The 23,169-nt window shown below is 38.5% G+C and overlaps 1 protein-coding gene across 1 annotated transcript; it reads left to right on the forward strand.

The window, feature by feature from the left end:
- Positions 1-276: 276 nt before the first annotated feature.
- Positions 277-20,290, forward strand: ERP27 (endoplasmic reticulum protein 27). The gene is made up of 7 exons (XM_072765964.1): positions 277-511; positions 895-995; positions 2,660-2,797; positions 14,318-14,434; positions 16,991-17,116; positions 18,528-18,725; positions 19,660-20,290. The coding sequence occupies exons 1-7, from the start codon at positions 418-420 to the stop codon at positions 19,705-19,707; spliced, it is 822 nt and encodes a 273-aa protein (XP_072622065.1). The 5' UTR covers positions 277-417; the 3' UTR covers positions 19,708-20,290.
- The last annotated feature ends 2,879 nt before the right edge of the window (positions 20,291-23,169 follow it).

A 23,169-nucleotide genomic window follows, 5' to 3' on the forward strand; every position in this document is an offset into this window, starting at 1 on the left:
CCTTAAGTCTGTATTCTCATAGTATCCTATGAGTTTCTCAATTTTTTATCACTTCCCATTTTGTACTTAAATGATCTATTGGTCCATTTCTCACACTAACAATCTAAGCTGGGAAAGTCTGGATCATATCTTACTTATCTTTGTATCCCTCATGCTTAGATCAATATCTTCAGAGAATATTTCCTTTTTTATTTTTAATCCAAATGAACAGACTCAACTTTCTTCTGGCTGGTTATGTTCTGGGATCCTGTCATGGAATTTGGTCTTTTATCTCACATGTTGAAGGTTCCCATAGAGCCAGCTGCACAGTTCCCAGAACACTAACAACGCCACAGCCAATTAACTGGAGTGGGCTGCCCTGAACCAGCACCCCAAAATACAAAGTCCAGGGCTCGGAGAAGGAGCAGGAAAAGAACAATGGAAGCTGACCAATCCAGACTCTTGTTTCTATTATTTCTTTTCGCATGGCGACTATCTCCAGAAGTTGCTGCAGAAGTTCAGGAATCGTCAGGTAAAAGAAAAAAGCACTTGGGTGATTGTACGGTGAAATTGTTGTTAGGGAAGGGGATGGGAACATGGTAGTGCTCTGGATAATTTTCCTCCAAATGGAGAATATTTTCCATGAAATGGAAAAAAGATAAAGACCCATGTTGCCTAGTGGAGAAAAGAAAAGTCTAGCATTGTCCTTCAGAGAGAAACCATAAGGTGGAGTCATCCACCATATGTCAGTAAAACAATAAGGCCTTGGAATGATGATGGTACCCCTAGAGACTATGGTTTCTTTGGCCATAGTAGAGAGAGAAAAAGTATACATGCCCTCAACATTTAGAACTGCTGCTTCTCCATTTGATACCCCAATGCCTTCTGCTTCTCTCTTTCTCTCTCTCTCTCTAGATGGTTCTGTTGCTTCCCAGAAACCCATGTGGCTCACAGATGTCCCAGCTACCATGGAATTCATTGCTGTTGCTGAGGTGGCTGTCATAGGTTTCTTTCAGGTTTGTCTAGATACCCTGTTTCTGTTCCCCTAAAGAACCATTAACATTCCAGCCCAGAGCAGCCATGACAGTCACCTACTGGCCAGGTGACACTGTATTTAAGTCAAGGAGCACAGTCTGCTTTCAGCTTATTAATCAAGACATATAAATTTCCAGACATTCCTAGTCTCTGAATTATGTCTTTCTGACCCTTGCTTCAAGAGTTCTGAGTCTCCTCATCTATGAATGCTTTGAATTTTAAGTCAGTATCCAGATTGCTGGGGCAGGAGCCAGAGTAAGCTCAACTTCTATCATCCAGGCAACACAGTAGCCAATAGTTCATCTCTATCTAAAGCCTTACGGTGCAGGAAGTCCCTTATTCTGCTTTCTCTCTGTTCTGAAATGTTGAAAAGGATGACCATTTGAATATTGAAGGTGTTAACCTCCACCTTCCAGATTTGCTGCCTGGCTAATGAAAGCAGCCACAATAAAAGGGCACCATTCCAGCATTTTTATCTTTCTTTGAAGGTGATGTCAGGTTATTCTCACAGATCAAGCCCCTACTCTAATCGCAGACCTTCCTATTTCCATTAATTAGTTACAACTCATCATCACCCAGTTGATTCTGTGAACATAGCTGGAAATGGCTACAATGAGATGCGAGTGGGGAAGGAAGACAAGGGAGCACGTTTCTCAGTGATGAGAGAAATCTGAGCTGGAGACCAAAACAGCCATCTCAGAAAGGCAGGGAGAGGCAAGAAAGCGGGAATGGAGGAATTTGCAATAAGTTAAGCAGCCACCAGATGCCGTCTGTCATTTGATCCATGAGTAATTCCCCTCTAAGGAGAATTAAAAAGGGGGAAGCAGAGATTAGCAATTGTTTGTAGCCTCAAATGAACTCCACACACGCTTCCAATGAACAAGATACGAGCTCCCTCTGCTTGACCCCAGAGGCAAGGCTAGTCAGCTGCTTTTCTTTTTGCACATTGTTCCTTCCAGCCCAGAAAGATGTCAGAAGAGAATATGCTCCCTCCAGTTGATTGCCTGGAGCCTCTCTGGGCAAAGGTCCTGTGACAGCTGGGAAAATGATGCCTGCTTGCTGCAGAAGGACTGGAATCATTACTTATATGTGTCTTCCCTGCTCCTTCCTGCAGGCCTGGGTTCTAGAGTTGGAACAACACAAGAACAGTTTCTTCATGGGCAATACTTGAGACTTAATGCAGGGAAGAAGACTGTTCTTCGTCCTGCACAAACCTTTGTTAATAAAACTTCTAAGCTTCTAATTTAATTTCCTTTATCCTTCTGTTTTTTCTTTTTCGGCCCTTTGGCAGCACCTATTTCCAAAACATTTGCCTCCTCGGGTAGGTCAGTGACAGTGCAGCCAAACTCTGCAGGCCTCTATGATTTTGAGGCCCCTCTCTGCTAATAAACTGCAAGTTTTATGGGAAGGCCAGACAGGAGTTTCAAGCTTAGCCACAATTTTGTAGTTACCAATTAGCCCACCCAGCCTGGAAAATTCAACAATGCTGCAAGTTTAGGCTACATTCTTAGAATGTTGTTTCACCCAGTACTAAATCAAGTCTATGATTTTTTCATGAGTAAGCATATTTCTATCTCCTATTCTGTTGATGTGTCTCATCTCCAACATAGTCTCTGTGGGGTTTTTTTTTTCCTCTTGTCTTTAGGATTTAGAAATACCAGCAGTGTCCCTATTCCATAGCATGGTGCAAAAATTCCAAGATGTGTCATTTGGAATCAGCACGGATTCTGAGGTTCTGGCCCACTACAACATCACTGGGAACACCATTTCTCTCTTTCGCCTGGTAAGTCGGGTGGACTGCTTGAGGCTTCTTCCAGTTGGTTATGGATTTACAAACTTCTAAGACTAGAAAGGGCTCTATGCCTTTAATACAAATGATGGTGACAGGGACCAAGGAGTCAAAGACAATGATGACAAGAATGGCAGTTCAGCTCAAGCTTCCCAAACAGGTGCTGTCACGGGATGGAAAGAGGATCGGACTGAGAGTCAAGAGGTAGAATTGCAGAACTGCTTTGTCATTGGGCCAGTCATGTGACTTGAGCAAATCACTTGACATATTTTTAGCTTCAATTCCTTCTGCTTTAAAATAAAAGAGTTTGTGTCATCTCTAAGGTCATTTTGAGCTCCAAAATGTTATATAAAATGTTCTATATCCTTGGGAGTTCGCTTACATTTACCAAACCTGCATGAAACAACTACTGTGTCCTCTGCAAGATATGATAATAAAAACATGTTAAGTAGGACCTCTGCTCTCATAGATCTTAAAATATAGTAGAGAATATAAATATGATTTACAAGTATCTAGAATGCAAAAAGCATCACTATGGATAAAGTATTATGATGATTAAGAGGATAAATGCAATGTAGGAATTTTGGCAAAAAAAAAACTAATTAAGGAGACAACTGAGCTGGTATTTAAGGGATAGATAAAATTTGGACAACGTAGAGGAGAATTCATGTCCAGGGTGGGAGTAATATCAAATTTCGGAAACAGTGATCAAGCAAGCCAATTTGACTGGATCTCAGGGCACATGTTTAGAGAAAATAAATATAAGATAGAGAAGTTTGATTGAAACCATATCATGGAAAAATTTGAATGCCAGGTTAGTGGGTTTGCACTTAAGTTGGTTGGCACTGCAATGCACTTAAAGCCCTTAGATCAGGGGAGTAACAGGAACAGGAATGTGTTTTTAGCAAGATTATTTTGGCAGTGATGGCTAGGATGGATTGTTAAGCAAAAACACAAGAGTAGAGAGGACTTTTGTTAGGTTGACATAACCAATCATATTGCAGAGAGGAGTCTGCAATAGAGAAGTGGTAAAAGAAAGTGAAGAAAAGGCAGGTCTTGCTAATGATTAAATATAAAAATTCTGGAGAGGAGACAAAGTTTAAAGCCAGGGTATGTAGGGATAGTGAGGGCATATACAAAAATAGGGATTTCTGATGCTTTAGTTAGTTGTTGTAAAGTTCGTATTGTTGATGGAATATCAAGATAAAGATGTATAGAATCTACTGAAAATGCAAATTTGGGGCAAAAGATAAATGTCCTTCCCCCTCTAGTTTCCAACCTACATATTTCACTTCTCATCCAAATCCTTTTTAAATGTATTTTATATCCAATGTCTCCAATTTTCTTCAAGTTCTTAAATATTCTGCTGTCTGATCCATGCTCCACACTCCATTAAAACTGCTTTCTTCCAGGTCAGCATGGCTTCCATATTTCCCAACCCAGTGAACACTCTTGAGATCTTATTTAAGTAAACATCTATGCCATATTTTTTATTTTATTTTTATTACATTTTTTAAAAATTTAGTCAATTTGCCAATATATAGTATAACACCACCTGGTGCTCATCCCGTCAAGTGCCCCCTCAGTGCCTGTCACCCAGTCACCTCATACCCCCACCCACCTCCCCTTCCACTACCCTTTATTCGTTTTCCAGAGTTAGGAGTCTCCATGTTTTGTCACCATCTCTAATTTTCCCCCCTCATTTTCTTTCCTTTCCCCCATAATCCCTTTCACTATTTTTTATATTCCCCGTATGAGTGAAACCATATGATTGTCCTTCTCTGATTGACTTATCTTCACTCAGCATAATACTCTCCAGTTCCATCCATGTCGAAGCAAATGATGGGTATTCATCATTTCTGATGGCTGAGTAATATTCCATTGTATAAATAGACCACATCTTCTTTATCCATTCATCTTTCTATGGACACTGACCGAGGCTCCTTCTACAGTTTGGCGATTGTGGACATTGCTGCCATAAACATTGGAGAGCAAGTGTCTTGGCTTTTCACTAACCTGTATCTTTAGGGTAAATCCCCAGTAGTGCAAGTGCTGGGTCATAGGGTGGCTCTATTTTTAACTCTTTGAGGAACCTCCACACAGTTTTCCAGAGTGGCTGTACCAGTTCACATGCCATATTTGACATTGTTGACTATCTCTTTAACACTATTTCTTTCCTTAATTCCTAGGGGCCTTCTTCTATTCCTCTTCTTCTTTTCTTAATCTATTTGAGACCTTCTCTGTCTCCATCTACACTGCTTCCTGATCCCAATTCTCTTCCCAACCTGAGCATAGAATTCACATTCTGTATAAGCAGACACTGTTTTCTTCACTACTTTAATTATAGAGCCTAAAAAAATGTCAGTAATGGAGCAGATGCCCATTAAGGATTTATTGAATGAATGTGTTTTCCTTAGGTAATACAATTTTTTTGTTTGTTTGTTTGGCTATCATGTGCCTGCTGAAGATCTGAAATGTTTCATCTCTAGCCTGGACTTCTCTCATGATTAAAATGCATTTGGATACCTTCATAAGCACTACAGTCTTAACATGTTCAAAACTGAATTTATCATCTGCATCTGCTAAGTTATGCTCTTTCCTCTAAAACACGTTTATTGAATGGCTATGTTAATTTAGTCTAAGTTTTGCCAATTAAACCTCAACATTGATTGAATCTATATTCCCCTCCACTCCTTTACTTCATTCCTCATTTAGGCTCCTAGCTTCTTTGGCATAAACAATTTTAATAGCTTCTTAATTTGTCTCCCTTTGCTACTTCATGACCAGTTTCTAGATTGGTATCACAATGATGTATTTAAAATGGAAAGTTGACCATCACACTCCCTTCTTAAAAACTCTTCAATATTCCCCATTTCTGTTAAGATAAAAACCAAGATGTTTAATATTACATCTAGTCTTCAATGACCTGGCTGCTACCTGCTTCTCTAGTTCCTTTTTTAGCACAGTCCCACCATCGGCTTTACTCTCTCACTACCCAGATATACACAGTGCGATGATACAATTCCATGGTTTTGTACAGTCCCCTGCCTTTAAAGCCACCACCCTTAAAGACCTCTGTCATTTAGCCTCACCCAGCTAACTCTTCATGTTCCAGTGAATCAGTTCAGTGTTGTATCCTTCACAGAGCCTCCATGGATTTTCAAATCAGCCTTACCTATGCCTCTATACTTCCATATCTCTAGTTCCATTTACCACTTTATAGCACATGTCATGTATCTCTGTGTCTGTTTCACTTAACAGTCCATTAAGACCATGAGCTATTCAAGGGCAGGAACCATGACTTATTTGCATTTGCAATCCAAAACTCTAAGGTATGCCTCAGGTCACAAAGACACTCAGAAGTGCTTGAGAAACTGACTCACCCCCAAAAGTAACTCTGAGTCCCTTCAAAAATGCTTTACTCACCTGGACAGTAGTTGCAGGTTTGTATTTTTACCATAGTAAAATAGGTTTCAATCAAACTCTTCTGTGACAAGCTTTGGAAGAAAGATATGGAAGATTGGGCTAATCATGTGACTGTTGAACCACTAGTAGTAACCCTTCAGTAGAAAAATTCTTTTTTTTAAATAAATGTATATTAGAGATATCTTTTTTTCTAAGATTTATTTATTTATGATAGACAGAGAGAGAGAGAGAGAGAGAGAGAGAGAGAGAGAGGCAGAGACACAGGAGGAGGGAAAAGCAGGCTCCATGCAAGAGCCTGATGTGGGACTGGATCCCACATCTCTAGGATCACACCCTGAGCTGCAGGCGGTGCTAAACCGCTGCGCCACCCAGGCTGCCCCAGTAGAAAAATTCTAATCAGCTACTTGTCCACAAGTACCTCTTTCCCAGTTTGTTATTTGTAAATCTCATAAAGACCTGATTTAACACTCTCAACACTAAAAAATACTTAAAACGTAATAAATAAATAAATAAATAAATAAATAAATAAATAAATAAGTCTTAGTGCTCCCAAGATACATATGTGGGGAAGAAAAACTAGTGCTGTTGCTTCCAGTGTGTCTACAGGCTCTATGACCTCTAATGGATGCATTAGCCTTGTTTACAATTTATTCTTTATAAAGCCCTGTTGAGACTTCCCAGAGCTGTTCGCGGTTCTTTAGCATCTGTTTTTTTGTTTACCACTAGTGGCAGACCTACTCTGAATGAACTCCTGGGAACCCTGGATGAGATTATTGATGTACCATACCAAAAACAAACACATGGGTTCCTGCCCTACTCTGTTAGCAGGCCTCAGAGAGGTTCAACTTACACCCATGCCAGCTTTTAAATAAACATATTTCTCTCAGTTTATACTTTCAAAAGTTTAGCCCTATATTTTAATAGAATTATTATTTAGGAGTTCGGGATGCCTTTTTCTTTTTCTTTAAAGAACATCATCCAAGACTATTCTTTTTTGAATTGGGAAATGTGAACCTGTTGCAAAATTTTGGGTATCTACCCTCATCTTAAATGTATAGTTCATTCTGTTTGCTTGTTTGTTTGGTTGTTTGTTTTTAGTGCCTAATTTATGATAGACACTGTTAGGTGTTTTTCGTGTTCTACCATTTAATTCTCACAAGAATCTGATGAAATAATGCTTATTATCAGTAAGAACACTACAGCTCCATATTCTATAGTTTCACAACTATAGAATAACCGATGTCTGCTTCACACACATTGCTGTCTCTAAAACATTCCATTTTTATATTACTATAGTGACTTTCTAAATTACCTAACCCTGCCAAAAATCTTTGTTTTTACTCCTAGATTCCATCTACTCTAATGCCCTTCATTCTCAAGCCTACTTATTTTAACCTTTTAAAACATTTATCTATCCCCCTGGCACTACTTAATCAAACCCTAGGATTATTACTCAAGATTTAATCGTATTTTGGCAAAGAAATCTCAGAATTTAGACATAGAGAATTTTCTATTGTAAGAACATATTTAGAGATAAGCTGGAATAATAAGTGGAGAAATAGCAAGTCTGTAATGAGTTGACATTACTGGATGCTTTGAAATGCTGGCGCAACAAGAAGCTGGCAAATGCTATATTCATGGAGCACATCTCCCTCCAAAAATAGTGCAGGCCAACTATATAAATGTGATGAGGATGAATTTAAGTAAGTGAAACAATAAGTTGTATATGACAACCTGTTTGGTGTGTATGACAGCTTGTCTTTTTTGAGTGTGACTGCAAGGAGACCCTCTACACTCTCTGACAACACTCTTGTTGTTTCCCTAATGGAGATATAATCCTAGGTTGAATAAAACATAAGCCTGTTCTAAAATGGAATTTCAGATATTATTTGAATGTTTGTCCTGCTTTGGTTTTCCTCAATCACCTCTATTTTAAGAAATATAATTAGCCTAACTTTGACCCAGTAGGACAGTAATGGAAACACAGTGAAGGCATTCTTTCATTCCTTGGACAGTTGTGTGCTGGGTTCCTATTATAAGGAATGCACCTTACCAAACAAAGAGAATCAAAAGGAACTAGTGCATAAAAATATACTAATAAATGCAAGAAGGAAGATATGTCAAATTATTAGGTATTTTTTCTAAAGTATATATTTACCAAATATATGGCAAGCTAGGGAGTTTATAAAAACAAACCCAGGGACATGAGGATATTTGTTTAACAAATGAGTTCTCAGGGCTAGTCAGGACATTTAATACTGTAACTGTGGGGTAAACTAAGACAACTTTAATACGCTTTATGAAAAACTGGGTTCTTAATTAGAGAGACATATAGGAATTCAAAGAAATATTGCTGAAGTCTTAATCTATAGGGAAAAACTAATCTGTTGGTATGATACAAAAATCACAAAACAAAATCATCCACTTCAAATACTCTTGGGAAGACTCAAAATTATATTGTAAGGTGGCAATCCTGGTTTACTGTTTCTGTTTCTGTTTTTCTTCTGGTGCCTTTTTTTGGGGGGGAGAAAAATGATATGATATCTCGAGTAAAATTCTTTCCAAAAACTGGAAAAATACATATAAAAAAAATTTTCCCCAACTCTTGGTTTCAGGGTTATTTTCTGCCCAGTGCATTATGCAAATAATTCCCTTTACAGAAGGGAGATTTCCTGTTCAAATATTTCCAGGAATGCTACATATGAATGTTCCAGAGTTTATTAGTTCAAGAAATAGTGAACCAATCCACCATGTTTCATTAAAAGAAGCTACAAACTGGAGAGACTTCGGGAGAGTGGTTTTTATTAAAACTCTTTGCTACTTAGAGAATGTTATCACCACTTAACATCCTCTGCCTCCAACATACTGCATTCCTTAAGTCCAGAAACACCTGGAGTAACTGGGCTTCCTGTTCTCCCTGTTCTGGGAAATGGTGAGGGACTGCCTGGAAGAGCAGAGAGGGAGGGGCTCCTGGCCACAGCACATCTCTGTTAGCTGAGGCGCGGCCACCAGGCCTGCAAGTTCCTAGACAAATAATCAGGAAGTATTTAGACACATGAAATATTAAAAGGGCCCCGGTTGTGATTATAATACTGATGATTTTGATGTTTGCAATTAGCAAAGCCTTAAGTGTAAAGGAGACATGCCAGCTGGCAAAACATTCTTTAAGCAACAGCAAAGAGCCTGTGTGCTCATTTTCTTTTTCTCCTGACTCTTACTGACTTGGAGAGGTGGGTGGGAGGGGCCCAGTAAGGACTCCCCTCTAGAAAGACTTTTTCTCTTGCTTTGATATTTCTGCCTCAAGCCTTCTGCTCAGAATTTGTGAATATTGAAACAACTAAATATACAAAGGGAGTTCACAGTTTAAAATATCCTATGGTTTTGACGATTTTTTTTCGAAATTCTTATTTTGAAATACATTTTTTGTACCTCTGCATGTATCTGTTTTATAAATTTGAGTTGTGAAAAACAGTCATAAAATAAAGTGATTAAATTGCTATTTGAAGGAATGTCAGGCATTCCTGTGCCTCAGCACCTAACATACTGCAGGCACTCAAAAAATAATTCATTTGCAAAGGTATTAGAAGAGAATGACTGGGTATATCTAGAATTAACAATATTAACCATAGAGAACCATGGGCTTCTTAAAGGTGCATATTGCTTTCAACTAACCCAATGGGAGACCACCTTGAAAAAAAAGAGGAGAAAAATAGGCAATGGGAGTCACCATGGAAATGACAATAATGAACAATCTTAGATTCCTACTGTTTAGAGACTTTATCTTTGCCTGAATTCCCTCCTGCATAAACTACAATGAGACATAACTCTGAATTTGCTGGGTATACTGGGAGACAGTATCCAGAGGGCAAAAAGATGGTTCTGATCCAGGGCAAGATTGGATTGGGTAGGACCTATATGAGATAGCAAATGTAAGGTAAAGGGGTTTAGATGTCCAAGGGGTAGTGGCCCAAGCATCTCAAAAGTGATTCGAAGATTCAAGGTATTTAAGGAAACGTAACCCTTCAGGAGCTAGCATTTGTCTGTAGGCATAGCTGCCATGGGTGTTAGAAGCATTATCTTGTGCCTCTATGGGCATGAGTAGATTGGGGGAGGGGGACGGAAAACTCTGGGACAATGATCGACAGTATGAAGTCCTATCTTTTAATATATCTGAGTATGGTGTAAAGGCAGCTTTAAAATGCAAATATGGGAAACTGGACTAGGTAACTAGATAGCCCTTCTGTCAAAAATAATTTATTTTAAAAGCCAGGTGAGCAGAAAATGGGGTGGAGGGGTGGGGCTTGGAGAAGTAGTAAAAGAGGGAGAAATTTCTAGACTAAGATCTAGAGGAAGAAAATCCAAAAATAAAACCCTTCATTGGGACTGCTTTAGTCCTAGGGGCTTTTCCTGCCAGTTCTTGAAGAAGTCAAGAGGCTGAGAAGTTTATTATCTTTTTTGAGAACCTCAAGGAGCCAGAAAAGTAAATGTTGAAATCCAGGGCCCAGAAGCAGAAGTACAAAGTAGATTTAGTAAAACACCCTTTGCCCCACTTTGACCCTAAAGAGCAGTACCCTAAGAACAAGGATGTACAATAAGTATATCAGCCCTCCCAAAGGCTGCAACATATTTAAATCATTTCAGTCCCTGAAATGGGATTAAGATGATCCTATGTGGATATATAAGTATATATACACCCATGCATACATGCATACAAACACACATATACCTCTACACATACTTAATTACACACATGTATCATTTATATAATCTACCCTTAGCCATGCCATAATATAATAGCTGAAACTCAAAGAAAAAGAGAACAATTTTAAATCAGAGAAGAGATTTCCCTCAAAGTAATCTCAAAGGGCTAATACTAAGTTTCACAGATGACTTCTCAGTGACTTTCTACAGACTGGAATGTTACATATAAAGAAATATGTCCTGTAAAAACTGAAAGAAAATAACAGTAACCTTAGGATTCTACCTCCAGCAAAAATAGCCTTCAAAAATAAAGCTGAAATAGAGATATTTTAAGCAACCAAACTGAGAGACTATGTCACCCAACAGGTCTTACTCATACTAAAATGTATTCTCTGGGCAGAGGGCAAAACATCCCAGATGGAAGCTCATAAGTGCAGGAAGAAATGAAAAGAAACTAAAAATGTATAAATGTGAATGTATATTGACTATATACCAATAATATCTTGTGAGATTTAGAATTAAAATACACAATAATGATCAGCTGTAAGTCTTCAGTGTGGGGTCAAGGAATAGAGTTGGAAAGAGGAAAACTAATGCCTGCATTATCCATGAAGAGACAAAACTGCCAGACTAAGTTAGATTTGGATAACTAAAGAATGCATGTTGTATAAAGCATGCTTGGTAATCCTCAAGAGAGTGATTATAGCACATGTAACTTCTAAGCCAATCAAGGGAAGGAAGGAATAATATAAAGCGCTCAATCAATTGAAAGTAATCCCAAAATGAAAGAAAGTGGGATTTGGAACAGTCAGAACCAGTAACAAGTGCAATGCATATGGGATTAACTGTATTCATTGATTACTTTATATTACATTATATTATATAAAAATACATTACATTATATAAAAATAATATAGCAGACAAAAATAGCAGACTATATTAAAAAAATACAACTCTGTGCTTTTTTACCAAAGACATCATTTTAAAACATAGGGATATATGTAATGTATAAATATAGGTTAAAAGTAAAAGGACATACTCTATGATCCAGCAATTGTACTACTAGGTATACACACAAAGGATGCAAAACTACAGACTTGAAGGAGTACACGCACCCTGATGTTTATAGCAGCATTATCAACCGTAGCCATATGGAGAGAGCCCAAATGTCCATGGACTGATGAATGAATAAAGGAGATGTGATACACACACACACACACACACACACACACACCGTGGAATATTACTCAGCCTCAAAAAGAATGAAATCTTGTCATTTGCAATGACGTGGATGGAGCTAAATATATTATGCTAAGCAAAATAAGTCAGACAGAGAAAGACAAACCATATGACTTCACTATTTGTGGAATTTAGGAAACAAAACATATGAACATATGGGAAGGAAGAAAAGGGAGGGGGAAAAAAGAGAAAGAGAGACGGAAACAAACCATTAGAGAGTCTTAGTGATAGAGAACAAACAGAGGGTTGGTGGAGGGAGATGGGTGGGGAATGGGCTAAATAGGTGATGGGTGTTAAGGAGGCCACTTGTGATGAGCCCTGGATATTACATGTGAGTGATGAATCACTAAATTCTACTCCTGAAACATATATTGCACTGTATGTTAACCAAAAATTAAATAAAAATTTTTTAAAGATTTATTTATTTATTTATGATAGACATAGAGAGAGAAAGAGAGAGGCAGAGACACAGGCAGAGGGAGAAGCAGGCTCCATGCACCGGGAGCCCGACGTGGGATTCGATGCCGGATCTCCAGGATCGCGCCCCGGGCCAAAGGCAGGCGCCAAACCGCTGCGCCACCCAGGGATCCCTAAATAAAAAATTTTTAAAGAAGGAATTCCTACCTAAAGAAAAAAAAAGTAAATGGATAGAGCTATACCATACAAATACTTCCAAAAGAAAGCTGATTTAGGCATACTAATGTCAGACAAAGTCATCTTTTAGGCAACAAGAATACCTAGAGATAAAGAATGATGTTTCATGGGACTCTGAGCCTTTGGCTCAGGGCGTGATCCCGGGGTCCTGGGACTAAGTCCCACACCGGGCTCCCCGCAGGGAGCCTGCTTCTCTCTCTACCTATTTCTCTGCCTCTCTGTGTGTGTGTGTCTCTCATGAATAAATAAAATCTTTAAAAAAAATAAATAAGTAAAGGAATGATGTTTCATAATGATACATGTTTCAACTTGGCCAGATATGTAACAATTCTAAATTCGCATTCATCTAATACATGGCCTGAGAATATATAAGCAGAAACTGACAGAATTGTAAGAAAAAATGATTAAATTCACAATCATGGTGGGAGATTTTAAACTACTCTCTTGGTAGAATAAATTGGTTAAACAAATCAGTAAGAATATAGAAAATCTGAACTACGAAATTAACCAAGTGAGCTGTTAGTATATTCAGAATACTGTATTTGAAAACTGCAGAATATACCTGATTTAAAGGACATATATAGCATATATAGAAGTTGACAAATGATATAATAAAATGTAGAAATTAAGCTAGAATAACAAGATTAAATTTAAAAAAGCACACTTCTAAATAGCCAATAGGTTAGAGAAGAAATAAGAACAGAAATTGGAAAACATTTTGGACTGAATGATAATGAAATCTACATATAAAATTTATGGATGCTTTTATAGCCCTGAAAGGAGGAAATGCATAGATTTTAACATATATTTTAGAAAAAGATAACAATAAAAATCAAGAATCTAAGCATCCGTTATAAAGTGAAAAAACTGAATTTTATATTCTCCATTTCATGCTTTTCTCTATATGTATTATTTCACATTAAAGGGTACATATATACACACATAAATCTGATTATGTAAATGATCCTCTTGCCTTCAGGATAGAGTTTAATCTATTTACTTCAGCTTCAAGGTCCTTTGGAAGTTTGCCCCAGCCTACCCCACTAACCTGTCTCTCTCCTACTCACACTTAACATCTACTGTTAGAGTCATGGCAAACTAAATGCAGCTACCAGAACATGACATCTCTCATCTTTTTTGCAAATACTGTTTGTTTTTGTTTGTTTGTTTGTTTGTTTTTTATAATTCCCTCCCCATCCTCATTCACTTGACCAAGTTCTAGCTACTTTTCAAGAGTTGCTTCTTCCTGGAAGCTTTCCTGCTCTTCCTTTAGGTGGTATATGGGCCTGTGATTCCCCGGTGATGACATTCCTGTTAACTTCTTTGTATCCCACCGGACAGTGTGTTCCTCGAAAGCAGAGAATATTTCCTACTTACCTTTATGTCTTTTGAGCTTTAGTCAATGCCTGATATGTGGTAGATAGTCCAGAAACATTTATCAATGAATGAATAAAAACAGAATAGTGACAATTTTATCCTTTTTGTGTTACCCAGGTGGACAACAAAAAACTGGATTTAGAGAGCAAATACATTGAAAGCATTGATGCCAACAAATTAAGCCGTTTCATTGAGATCAACAGTCTCCACTTGGTGACAGAGTACAACCCTGCGGTAAACAATAGTCCTTGTCTCCAGACCCTTAAGCCCTGTGTCAGGGAGGGTACTTGTCTCCATAGCAGAGATCCCTTCATCTAGGAATTCTAACCTTAACCATTAATAACAGCAGCTGCCATTATTGTCATTTATTTTGCTATCCTTACTACAACCCTTTAAATTTGATGTTTGTCCCTATTCAGAAAAAAAAAAAAAAAAAACACAGAGAACTTAAATATCCATCAGTGGGACTTGGGTGGTTCAGTCAGCTGAATATCCAACCCTTGGTTTCAACTCAGGTTATGATGTCATGGGTCATGGAATTGGGCCCCACAGAGGGCATGGAGTCTGCTTTGGATTCTCTCTCCTCTCTCTGCCTCTCCCACTCATGATCTTTCTCTCAAATAAATAAATAAATCTTAAAAAAAAAAAAAAAGAAAGAAAGAGCTCTTAAATACCCATCAGATGACTAGTAAGAAAAAGAGCCAGAATGCAAGTCAAAGATGAGTGAGTCAAAAACTTCTGAGTTTTGCTGCCTGAAACCGTTCACTATAGGCAACTCATCTGAGCCACCCTCTAAACCACACTTTTCAAACAAAATCACAATCTTAGCCGGAGTCCATTTTTTCCCCAAAAGCATTAGTGACCAATACTTTTGCAAAGTACAAGGAAAGTAAATTAACAGACAAATGGAAAAAAGATTTTAAAAGGCCCACTGATCACATATTTGGATGTTACAGCTAAGCAAAATTTCTATAAAATTTTTAAAACTTCTCCCTACCTCCTTATGGACCAGTAACCAACAATTCCTGGTCTGACTTCCCCTGCACATGCCTAGACCCTCGCAGTAATCAGCTTTCTTTCTGGATTTGTCTCCTTTTGGTGTTGCATGCTGCATGCAACCCGAGTGAAGGTGCTGATTCACCTGTTCTGATAATCTTCTAACACTCTACAGCTTCTACAAGTGCCTTCTATACCCTTTTATTTTCCCTGATGTAGATGATAAAGTGATAGAGTATTAATTTCCAGTGATTTCCTCAGGTCAAAAATGCTCTGCATTCTCTAATAACATGACTTTAGATGCACATCTTGATTTTTAGAACTCACCAAGTCCTTTCACACCCATTTTCTCATTTAATCTTCATGTTGATTTTTTGAGGTAGGAGAGAGAAAAGTATTATGCCCATTTTATAGAGGAGCACATTTAAGATCCAAGTGACTTATCTGAGATCCCATATAAAGCAGGAAAGGCAGAGTAGAAGGCAGGAAGTCTACTGCTGAGGCATTCGTTCACTGTCTATTTCCATTTTGCAGGAGAAAAGAGGGTTCAGAAAAGTGGAGTAACTTCCTCAAGGCCATATGCCTAGCAATTTGAGCCTCAGAAACAGCCCTCTGCACTTGTCCCTGCTTTTTTTCATGACTAGTCTGTCTGACTGAATCTTGTGGTTTTTCCATTGCCCCACTCAGGCTTCAATAGGAAACACCCTTTTTCCTGTTGACTAAATTCCTGTCCACCTCTCACACCACGTTTGTCTTCATGGAGTGGTGACTCCACTCCCACTCTTACACAGATTCCAAACACATGCACCCCAGGGGTAGGTGTCAGCAGCAATAATCAAAAAGGCATCTTTCTCCTAGGCCATCATCATTCTCATGATTATGTCTATAGAGGTCAGGAGTGCATGTGGGAGCAGAAAAGATGATCTTAGAGTCCCTATTTCATGTACCCAGGGTCCTGGAGTTCTTCAGGCTAATGAAAGCAGGGACAAGGATTGGTCTTCCTGAATTCTAGGCCTGGGCAATCCCTTTTCTTACAAAATACTGACACAATTTTTAAGTTCCACATTAGTAGTAAAGGTAGATCGCACCAAGAAGAAATTAGGTAAGAATAACTTTAGAGAAGCAAGTTTAACTTTCATTGTGACCTTTCTGTTTCCCAAAAGTGATATTTTTCCCATTTGGAGACCTGCCCCCACCACTATAGTTATGTCTCACCTGCTGCTGATGCAGAGGTTTGCACCAGTGACAACAAGGAAGCAGAAACCCACAATCATGTATTAGGCTGTTTGTATACTCTTTTTTTAAAATATTTTTTATTTATTTGATGGGGGGACAAAGGCAGAGAGAGAGGACGAAAGAGTCTTAAGCAGACTCTATACTGAGCATAGAGCTGTGTGAATCTCTTCATAAGGCTGCATGAGTGTCCAACACTGGGACTGGCTTTCCCCAGAGTGAATGATAGAAGAGACCAAGCATAAGCCACTATGTCATTTATGACTTCATCCTGGAAGTCACACTCCATCATTTCTGCAATATCCCAGTGGTTACTCGGCTCACCCTTATCTAGCGTGGGCAATAGGGATCTACACAGTTTCATGACAGCCCAAGGGAGAGACTTATTGAGGGTCAAACTGAAGGCTAGTTACCATTTATGTTATGGATGGACAGTTCTCATTCATATTTAAGCCTATTTATTTACTGTGTTGCCACTAATGGGGCTTTTTGTTTGTTTTGTTTTGTTTTGTTTTGCTCCTTGTCTCTTTCATTCTACTATAAAATACTTCAATTTGCCAGACTGTGATTGGCCTATTTAATAGCATGATCCAGATTCATCTTCTACTGATGATGAACAAGGCCTCTCCAGAGTATGAAGAAAGCATGTCCAGATACCAGAAGGCAGCCAAGCTCTTCCAGGGGAAAGTAAGTCTGAAATGGGAGATACTCTTTTGAATACTCAGTAGCAGGACACTAAAAACAGGGAGATGGATCCAGGGAGATTAGGTAAATAAGGAAAGTGAGTAAGGTTAAGAGATAACAAAAGGGAATAGAAGGGAAGGGTAGGAAATATCAGAAAGGGAGACAGAACATGAAGACTCCTAACTCTGGGAAACGAACTAGGGGTGGGGGAAGGGGAGGAGGGCGGGGGGTGGCGGTGAATGGATGATGAGCACTGAGGGGGGCACTTGATGGGATGAGCACTGGGTGTTATTCTGTATGTTGGCACATTGAACACCAATAGAAAATAAATTTATTATTAAAAAAACATTCTTGAAAACAAAAATAAATAAATAAAAAATAAGATCTGAAAAAAAAAAAGGTTAAGAGATAAAAAAGTAAGAACTAGGACCTAATAAATCACATTACCCTGATTTAAAATTAAAGATGCTGTATTTTATACTATTAAAGTCCTGTATAACCATATCTTCTCTTGGCTGGAAGTTTATTTCATTTTTTTTCTACATTAAGAAGTGGAGAGAAAAATAGAGATCCAAAGATGTTGAAAATAAAAATCCCCTATTAGTCACAATTTAATTAGTCCTTGCCATAATCTCTTAGAATTTTAGACTCAGGACTTATTTCTTATATAAAGTAACTCTCACATACATGGTGCCTACTAGATGTCAATAAATATTTAGTCCTGTCCCTTCTCTACTTCATGCAGCTCTGTTTGGTATCACTGAAATAATAAAACTCCAACCACTTCAATGTTACTGCATTAAACTAGACCTTTTCGATGTTGACAATTGTCTGGTAATAACATAAGCCAACTTTCGGGCGGCTATTTCCTTAACACTGGATGTTTTCAAAATTTCTGAATCTAAATGATCCCCTAACAAGAACATTATAAAGGTTTCTACTTTGAGTAGAAGGTTTGATTTAATAATATAAAATAATCGACATTTATCAAGCATTTACCATATGCCAAAAACTGTACTGGACATATTAAATGGATCCGCTCATTTAATCTTTCCGGGCAAAAGCCTATTTTGCCAATGAGAATATTGAGTCTCAGAGAGGCTGAGTAATGTGCCAAAGTCACACAGCTGGAAAGTACCAGAAACAAAATGTAAAATGTATTATCTGCTTTTAACCATTAGGCCATACTTGTTTATTTAACTAATCACTAAAGTTATTTCCAATTCTGTGTTCTTAATCTTAAATCTGATGAAAAGGGATAAAATACCAAAGCAGAGAAAAATAAGAAATTCATTATATTATATGGCACAGACCACAGGTTAATTAGTGTAAACTGCAACAATTATGAGACGTCTCTTTCTCCTCTGGACCTCAGATAGATTTTTTTTTCCCTTTCAAACCTCTCCGACTGCAGATTCTTTTTGTTCTGGTGGACAGTGGTGTGGAGGCAAATGGGAAGGTGATCTCATTTTTCAAACTAAAGAAGTCTCAACTGCCTGCTTTGGCAATTTACCGTACTGTAGATGAAGAGTGGGATACACTGCCCATGGCAGAAGTTTCTGTGGAGCATGTGCAAAACTTTTGTGATGGATTCCTAAAAGGGAAACGGCTGGTAAGTAGGAGCCTCCAGTATAACAAGTTGAGTTTTCCTCTCTATGTCCTGTTGAATAAATATTCTTTGAGCTCTCCTGGATTTGATTAAGAACAAAAGTTCACAAGGGTATGGTAGAGAGGATCAGAATGTTTCTTAGGTAATGACAAATACCCACCATTTGCTTCGACGTGGATGGTACTGGAGGGTATTATGCTGAGTGAAATAAGTCAATCGGAGAAGGACAAACATTATATGGTCTCATTCATTTGGGGAATATAAATAATAGTGAAAGGGAATATAAGGGAAGGGAGAAGAAATGTGTGGGAAATATCAGAAGGGAGACAGATCATAAAGACTCCTAACTCTGGGAAACGAACTAGGGGTGGTGGAAGGGGAGGAGGGCGGAGGGTGGGGGTGAATGGGTGATGGGCACTGAGGGAGCACTTGACGGGATGAGCACTGGGTGTTATGCTATATGTTGGCAAATTGAACACCAATAAAAAAAATAGAATGAATTTTAAAAGTATGATACTATTGTTAAAATGGCCATCAAATAATAATGTGTGTCTCTTAACAATATTAGAAATGTTTAGATTGATTTCAATGATAAAGCCTAGCAATGCTGCCCCATTGGAAGGTGGCTTTCTATAAAAATAAATTTATTATTAAAAAAAAAAAAGAATGCTTCTTAGGATAGAGTCATGAGAATAGAACTACACGGGCAACTTTGGAAATGTCTTGCATATTCAAAGGAACTGAATCTGGGGTTTTACCATTCTGTTTACATTATTAATGGGAAACAAACCAAATTCCTATATATAAGAGTTCATGAAATAAAAATTAAGAATGGGTTTAGGACTTCAGGAGTAATTAAATAGCTGTTTGCTAATCTCAGAGCTCAAAACCAAGAGTGGGTTCCAAATCTAAGTAACAGTGTCATGATGTTTTTCAGAGAGAAAACCATGAGTCAGAAGAAAAAACTCCAAAGGTGGAACTCTGATTTCTCCTGATACTTCTACATACTACTAAGTATTTACATGAAATGTAAAAAAGGCAACTGAAATCTCAGAGACAGTAAAACAGGATCACCAGGCCTTATACACACACACACACACACACACACACACACACAGCTCTCCACTTTGTTCCTTAAAATCTCATTTACTCTCCTTATCCTTTCTTTTAAATTGTCTACACTCTTACTACCCATCCAATCTTCTATACAGTCATACTGCGTAGCCCCATACACTGCAATACACGCTGCTCAATGGAGCCTTAAAGAGAAATTCTGTGTTCTCTTTGAAGGGAGAGAGGTTGTTTTGATTTGTCATTTCCTATTGAATCTGTACATACCACAGGACTCTCATGCAACATAATTTCTGCTCTTTTCTAGTCCTGAAGAGTTGAAACTCTACTTTCTTCACAAGCACGTGTCCCTCTCTAACTCAGTCAGGAATAAAGGGAAGGTTTGAGACACCTTTCTGGAATTGTCTTTTTGCCAGCCAAATGATGTTTCCAAGTCTCTAAACTCAGCAGAAACAGACTATGTAAAAACTATGCTTGTTTAGCGTTCCTAACTCCTATGTAAATCAACAACCACACAATAAATAAAAAGCAATAATGTTATAGGAAAAGGCTGGCATCTCTTTGCAGGCCAAACCTTTTATAAATACCCAGATGCCCAAATAAGCAGTAGGTACCTCACCCTTCGGTGCCCACTGTTTAGTGTCAGGCCACGAGCCACTAATGTGTTATTGTTAACTCTATGGGTGGGATGGGAGGTGCTAGAGACCATCCTGCAAGAGGATCGACATAAATGTGGCAAAAAAAGCTAGAAATCAAATTAGGTAAAAGGTTGGGGAATAGGTAAGAAGGGGCCCACCTGGTGCTGGGGCACGCTGGGGCTAATAGGTGCAGATTACTGTAGGCGGGGTATGCAATCCAGTTTATGTGAAACAGAGGGAGTTTGGTAAAGTGTCTCTGGCCCCTAGACTGTTACTGTCAACACACAGATGCTACATTGTTCCCAGGAGGCCCTTGGCTCAGAAGGAAAGGGCCTAAGTGCTGAAGAGCTGAAAAACCACAGTGTACACCTCAAGGACTGGCCCAAGTGAGGAACAGGGAGTGAAAGACTTAGTTGTTTCTCTCTGTGGGGAACACTCCACAGCCTCTGAGCTGGGAGTGGGCAGCTGGCAAGGACACTAGGAAAGCAGCAGTGTGAATGGCACGCCTCTCAGCAACATGAGACTGATGGATTGTGAGGAGGCCATCCAGTCCATCCTCGGGGCTGCAGGAAACCACCCAGTCTCTTGCTTGAGGCTAAAAAATATTCCTAGGGTAGGCACATCCCAGAAGCCTCCCTTTGATCCTGTAAACCAGAACTCTTGACATTTCCAGTCAGGAAATTCTTCCTGATATCCAGCTGAGGTCCTCTGGCCACACAAACTCGTTTCTTCTTACCTACAGTCCATGGAAATTCTTAACAGCTGCCAATCACCATCTCCAAGTGGCACCTCCAATTCTTGCTGGTTGCTCTTAACCTCCTTATCCAGTCTTCTTTTCTCCATACCTACAGTCCAATTCTTCAGTCAATTTGTTTTATCTCCAGGTCACTTGAATAGCTTTATTGTCTTTCTCTCTTTCCTCTTTCTCAAGTTTCCCTCTTTTTTTTTTTTCCTTAAAATAGAGAATTCCAAACCACTGTACAAATTTGGTAAACGTTAAAAGATAAATTCCCATGAGATATATTTTGTTCCATGTTGGGTTAACTTGTCAAATATTTCACTTGAAGTGTTTCCTCCAATAACTGCGGTCGACACTGACCACATCTTTATTGTGCATTTTGCTGCTTGATGACATTTGGTAGCAATTTTATTATATATTGCCTTTTTATGCTTATTTTCATCTCTACTATTGAATTGAGTTTTCCTTCAATTTCTGGTTCCCCAAAACTGCAAGATATTTTTGCCTGTCTTCTTCACAGCCAATCTGTTCTTTGTCGCTCTGATGACTCATGACCAAAGAATGGAACTCTTTCAGAAAGAAGAGATTTCTAAAGTTTCTCAGTCATTCACTAGATTTCAGACTTAGCATTGTAAAGTTCTTTAATTTCTAGATCTTCTCTATTTTTGGGTAATATATTCCTAAGACTCCACATTCATTTCTCCAAGGCCATGTTGTTGTTGAAGAATCTAGATAAATCTTAGCTACTTTTCATTATGGACTCACTCTTTAAAGTATGAAGAAATTGCCATACTTTTCTTTAAAGTATGAAGGAAGTGGTGATGTTACACAACAAACTTTGTAAAAGATATCGGAGGATTTGGAAGACTTTGATAGAATTAGTAGAAACAGAGCATGATTCAGAGAAGCGCCAGGAAAATTTGTGTTTGCGTCTCATCTCTTTGTGTATGTGGCTCTGGGACCTTGGAAAACAGTCTTTAAATTTCAGTTCATTTAGCATAATAAAATAATTCACAGGACTTTTGAGATCCTAGCTTGATAATACATATGAAGTAAAGCCTGTCATTATTTTTATTTTTTTAACTTAATACTACACTGCCTTCTCCAGGTAATAGTTATTTCTCCAAATTGTCAGAACGTTTAGAAAAAGAGAGGCCTCCCTCAGAAGTAAAAGAATCAGCATGGGAGGCCTCATACTTGGGATTAGAGAAATAATTGGAAATAACTATTTTAACATGTAGGTTTTATTATCCCTCAGACATTGGTGAAGCCAACAGATCAGGACAAGACAGACATTGAAAAGATAGTTTGTTACAGTTTTTAAGAGGAGGGAACATGTCATACCATGGGGAAGCACCAAGATTGGTCAGGAGGCAGAAGGAGCAAGGGGAAAATATAAACAAAATATACACAAAAATGTAAATTTATTGTGCTTTCTATCTGAAAGAACAGACAAAACCACGTTAGCCTGCTTAGACTGGCTACTTTGAACAATTTCAGCAGGCTCTGGAATATAGGAGCTGTCCTTAGTTGTCTGGAACCTGGCCCTGGAGTGATTAGAGCACGTGGTTAGTGGATCAGAATGTGAGAGCCCAGTGAGAACTTAGCTAAAGAAGGTTTTTGGGATATGGGCCCTGGCTTGATTGGAGCTGGCCAGCCTTAGGAAGAGCAATTTCTCTAGGGTCAGTTAGCCCCAGATGTTGTTAAGGCATCAGAAACACATGGTTAGCATAATACTCCAACAGCCATCTGTCACAGGGCTCCTCTCCTGACTCACCTCATTTGATCCTGCTACAAAGGAAGGCATGATGTTTTCTTCAGGCCCCTGGTAAAACACGTTTACCTTGGGTGGGTGGGCGCAGGATGGGTGCTAAGTGATGTACCATGAGGGAGCAGTTTATTGATTCATATTCTCACCCATTTATTTAAATACTTACAGATCAATTATAAGTGTGCCAAGTAAAATTGCCTCTTAAAAGTGCAAAGTTAGCCTTGGATG

This window comes from Vulpes vulpes, chromosome 8 (assembly GCF_048418805.1).
Source record: "Vulpes vulpes isolate BD-2025 chromosome 8, VulVul3, whole genome shotgun sequence".
Classification (NCBI taxonomy): Eukaryota; Metazoa; Chordata; class Mammalia; order Carnivora; family Canidae; genus Vulpes; species Vulpes vulpes.

Coding starts and splice junctions, on each gene's coding strand:
- ERP27 (XM_072765964.1), top strand. CDS start 418: ATGGAAGCTGACCAATCCAGACTCTTGTTTCTATTATTTCTTTTCGCA. Junction 14,435..16,990: donor TGACAGAGTACAACCCTGCG/GTAAACAATAGT, acceptor TCAATTTGCCAG/ACTGTGATTGGCCTATTTAA. Junction 17,117..18,527: donor CCAAGCTCTTCCAGGGGAAA/GTAAGTCTGAAA, acceptor CTCCGACTGCAG/ATTCTTTTTGTTCTGGTGGA.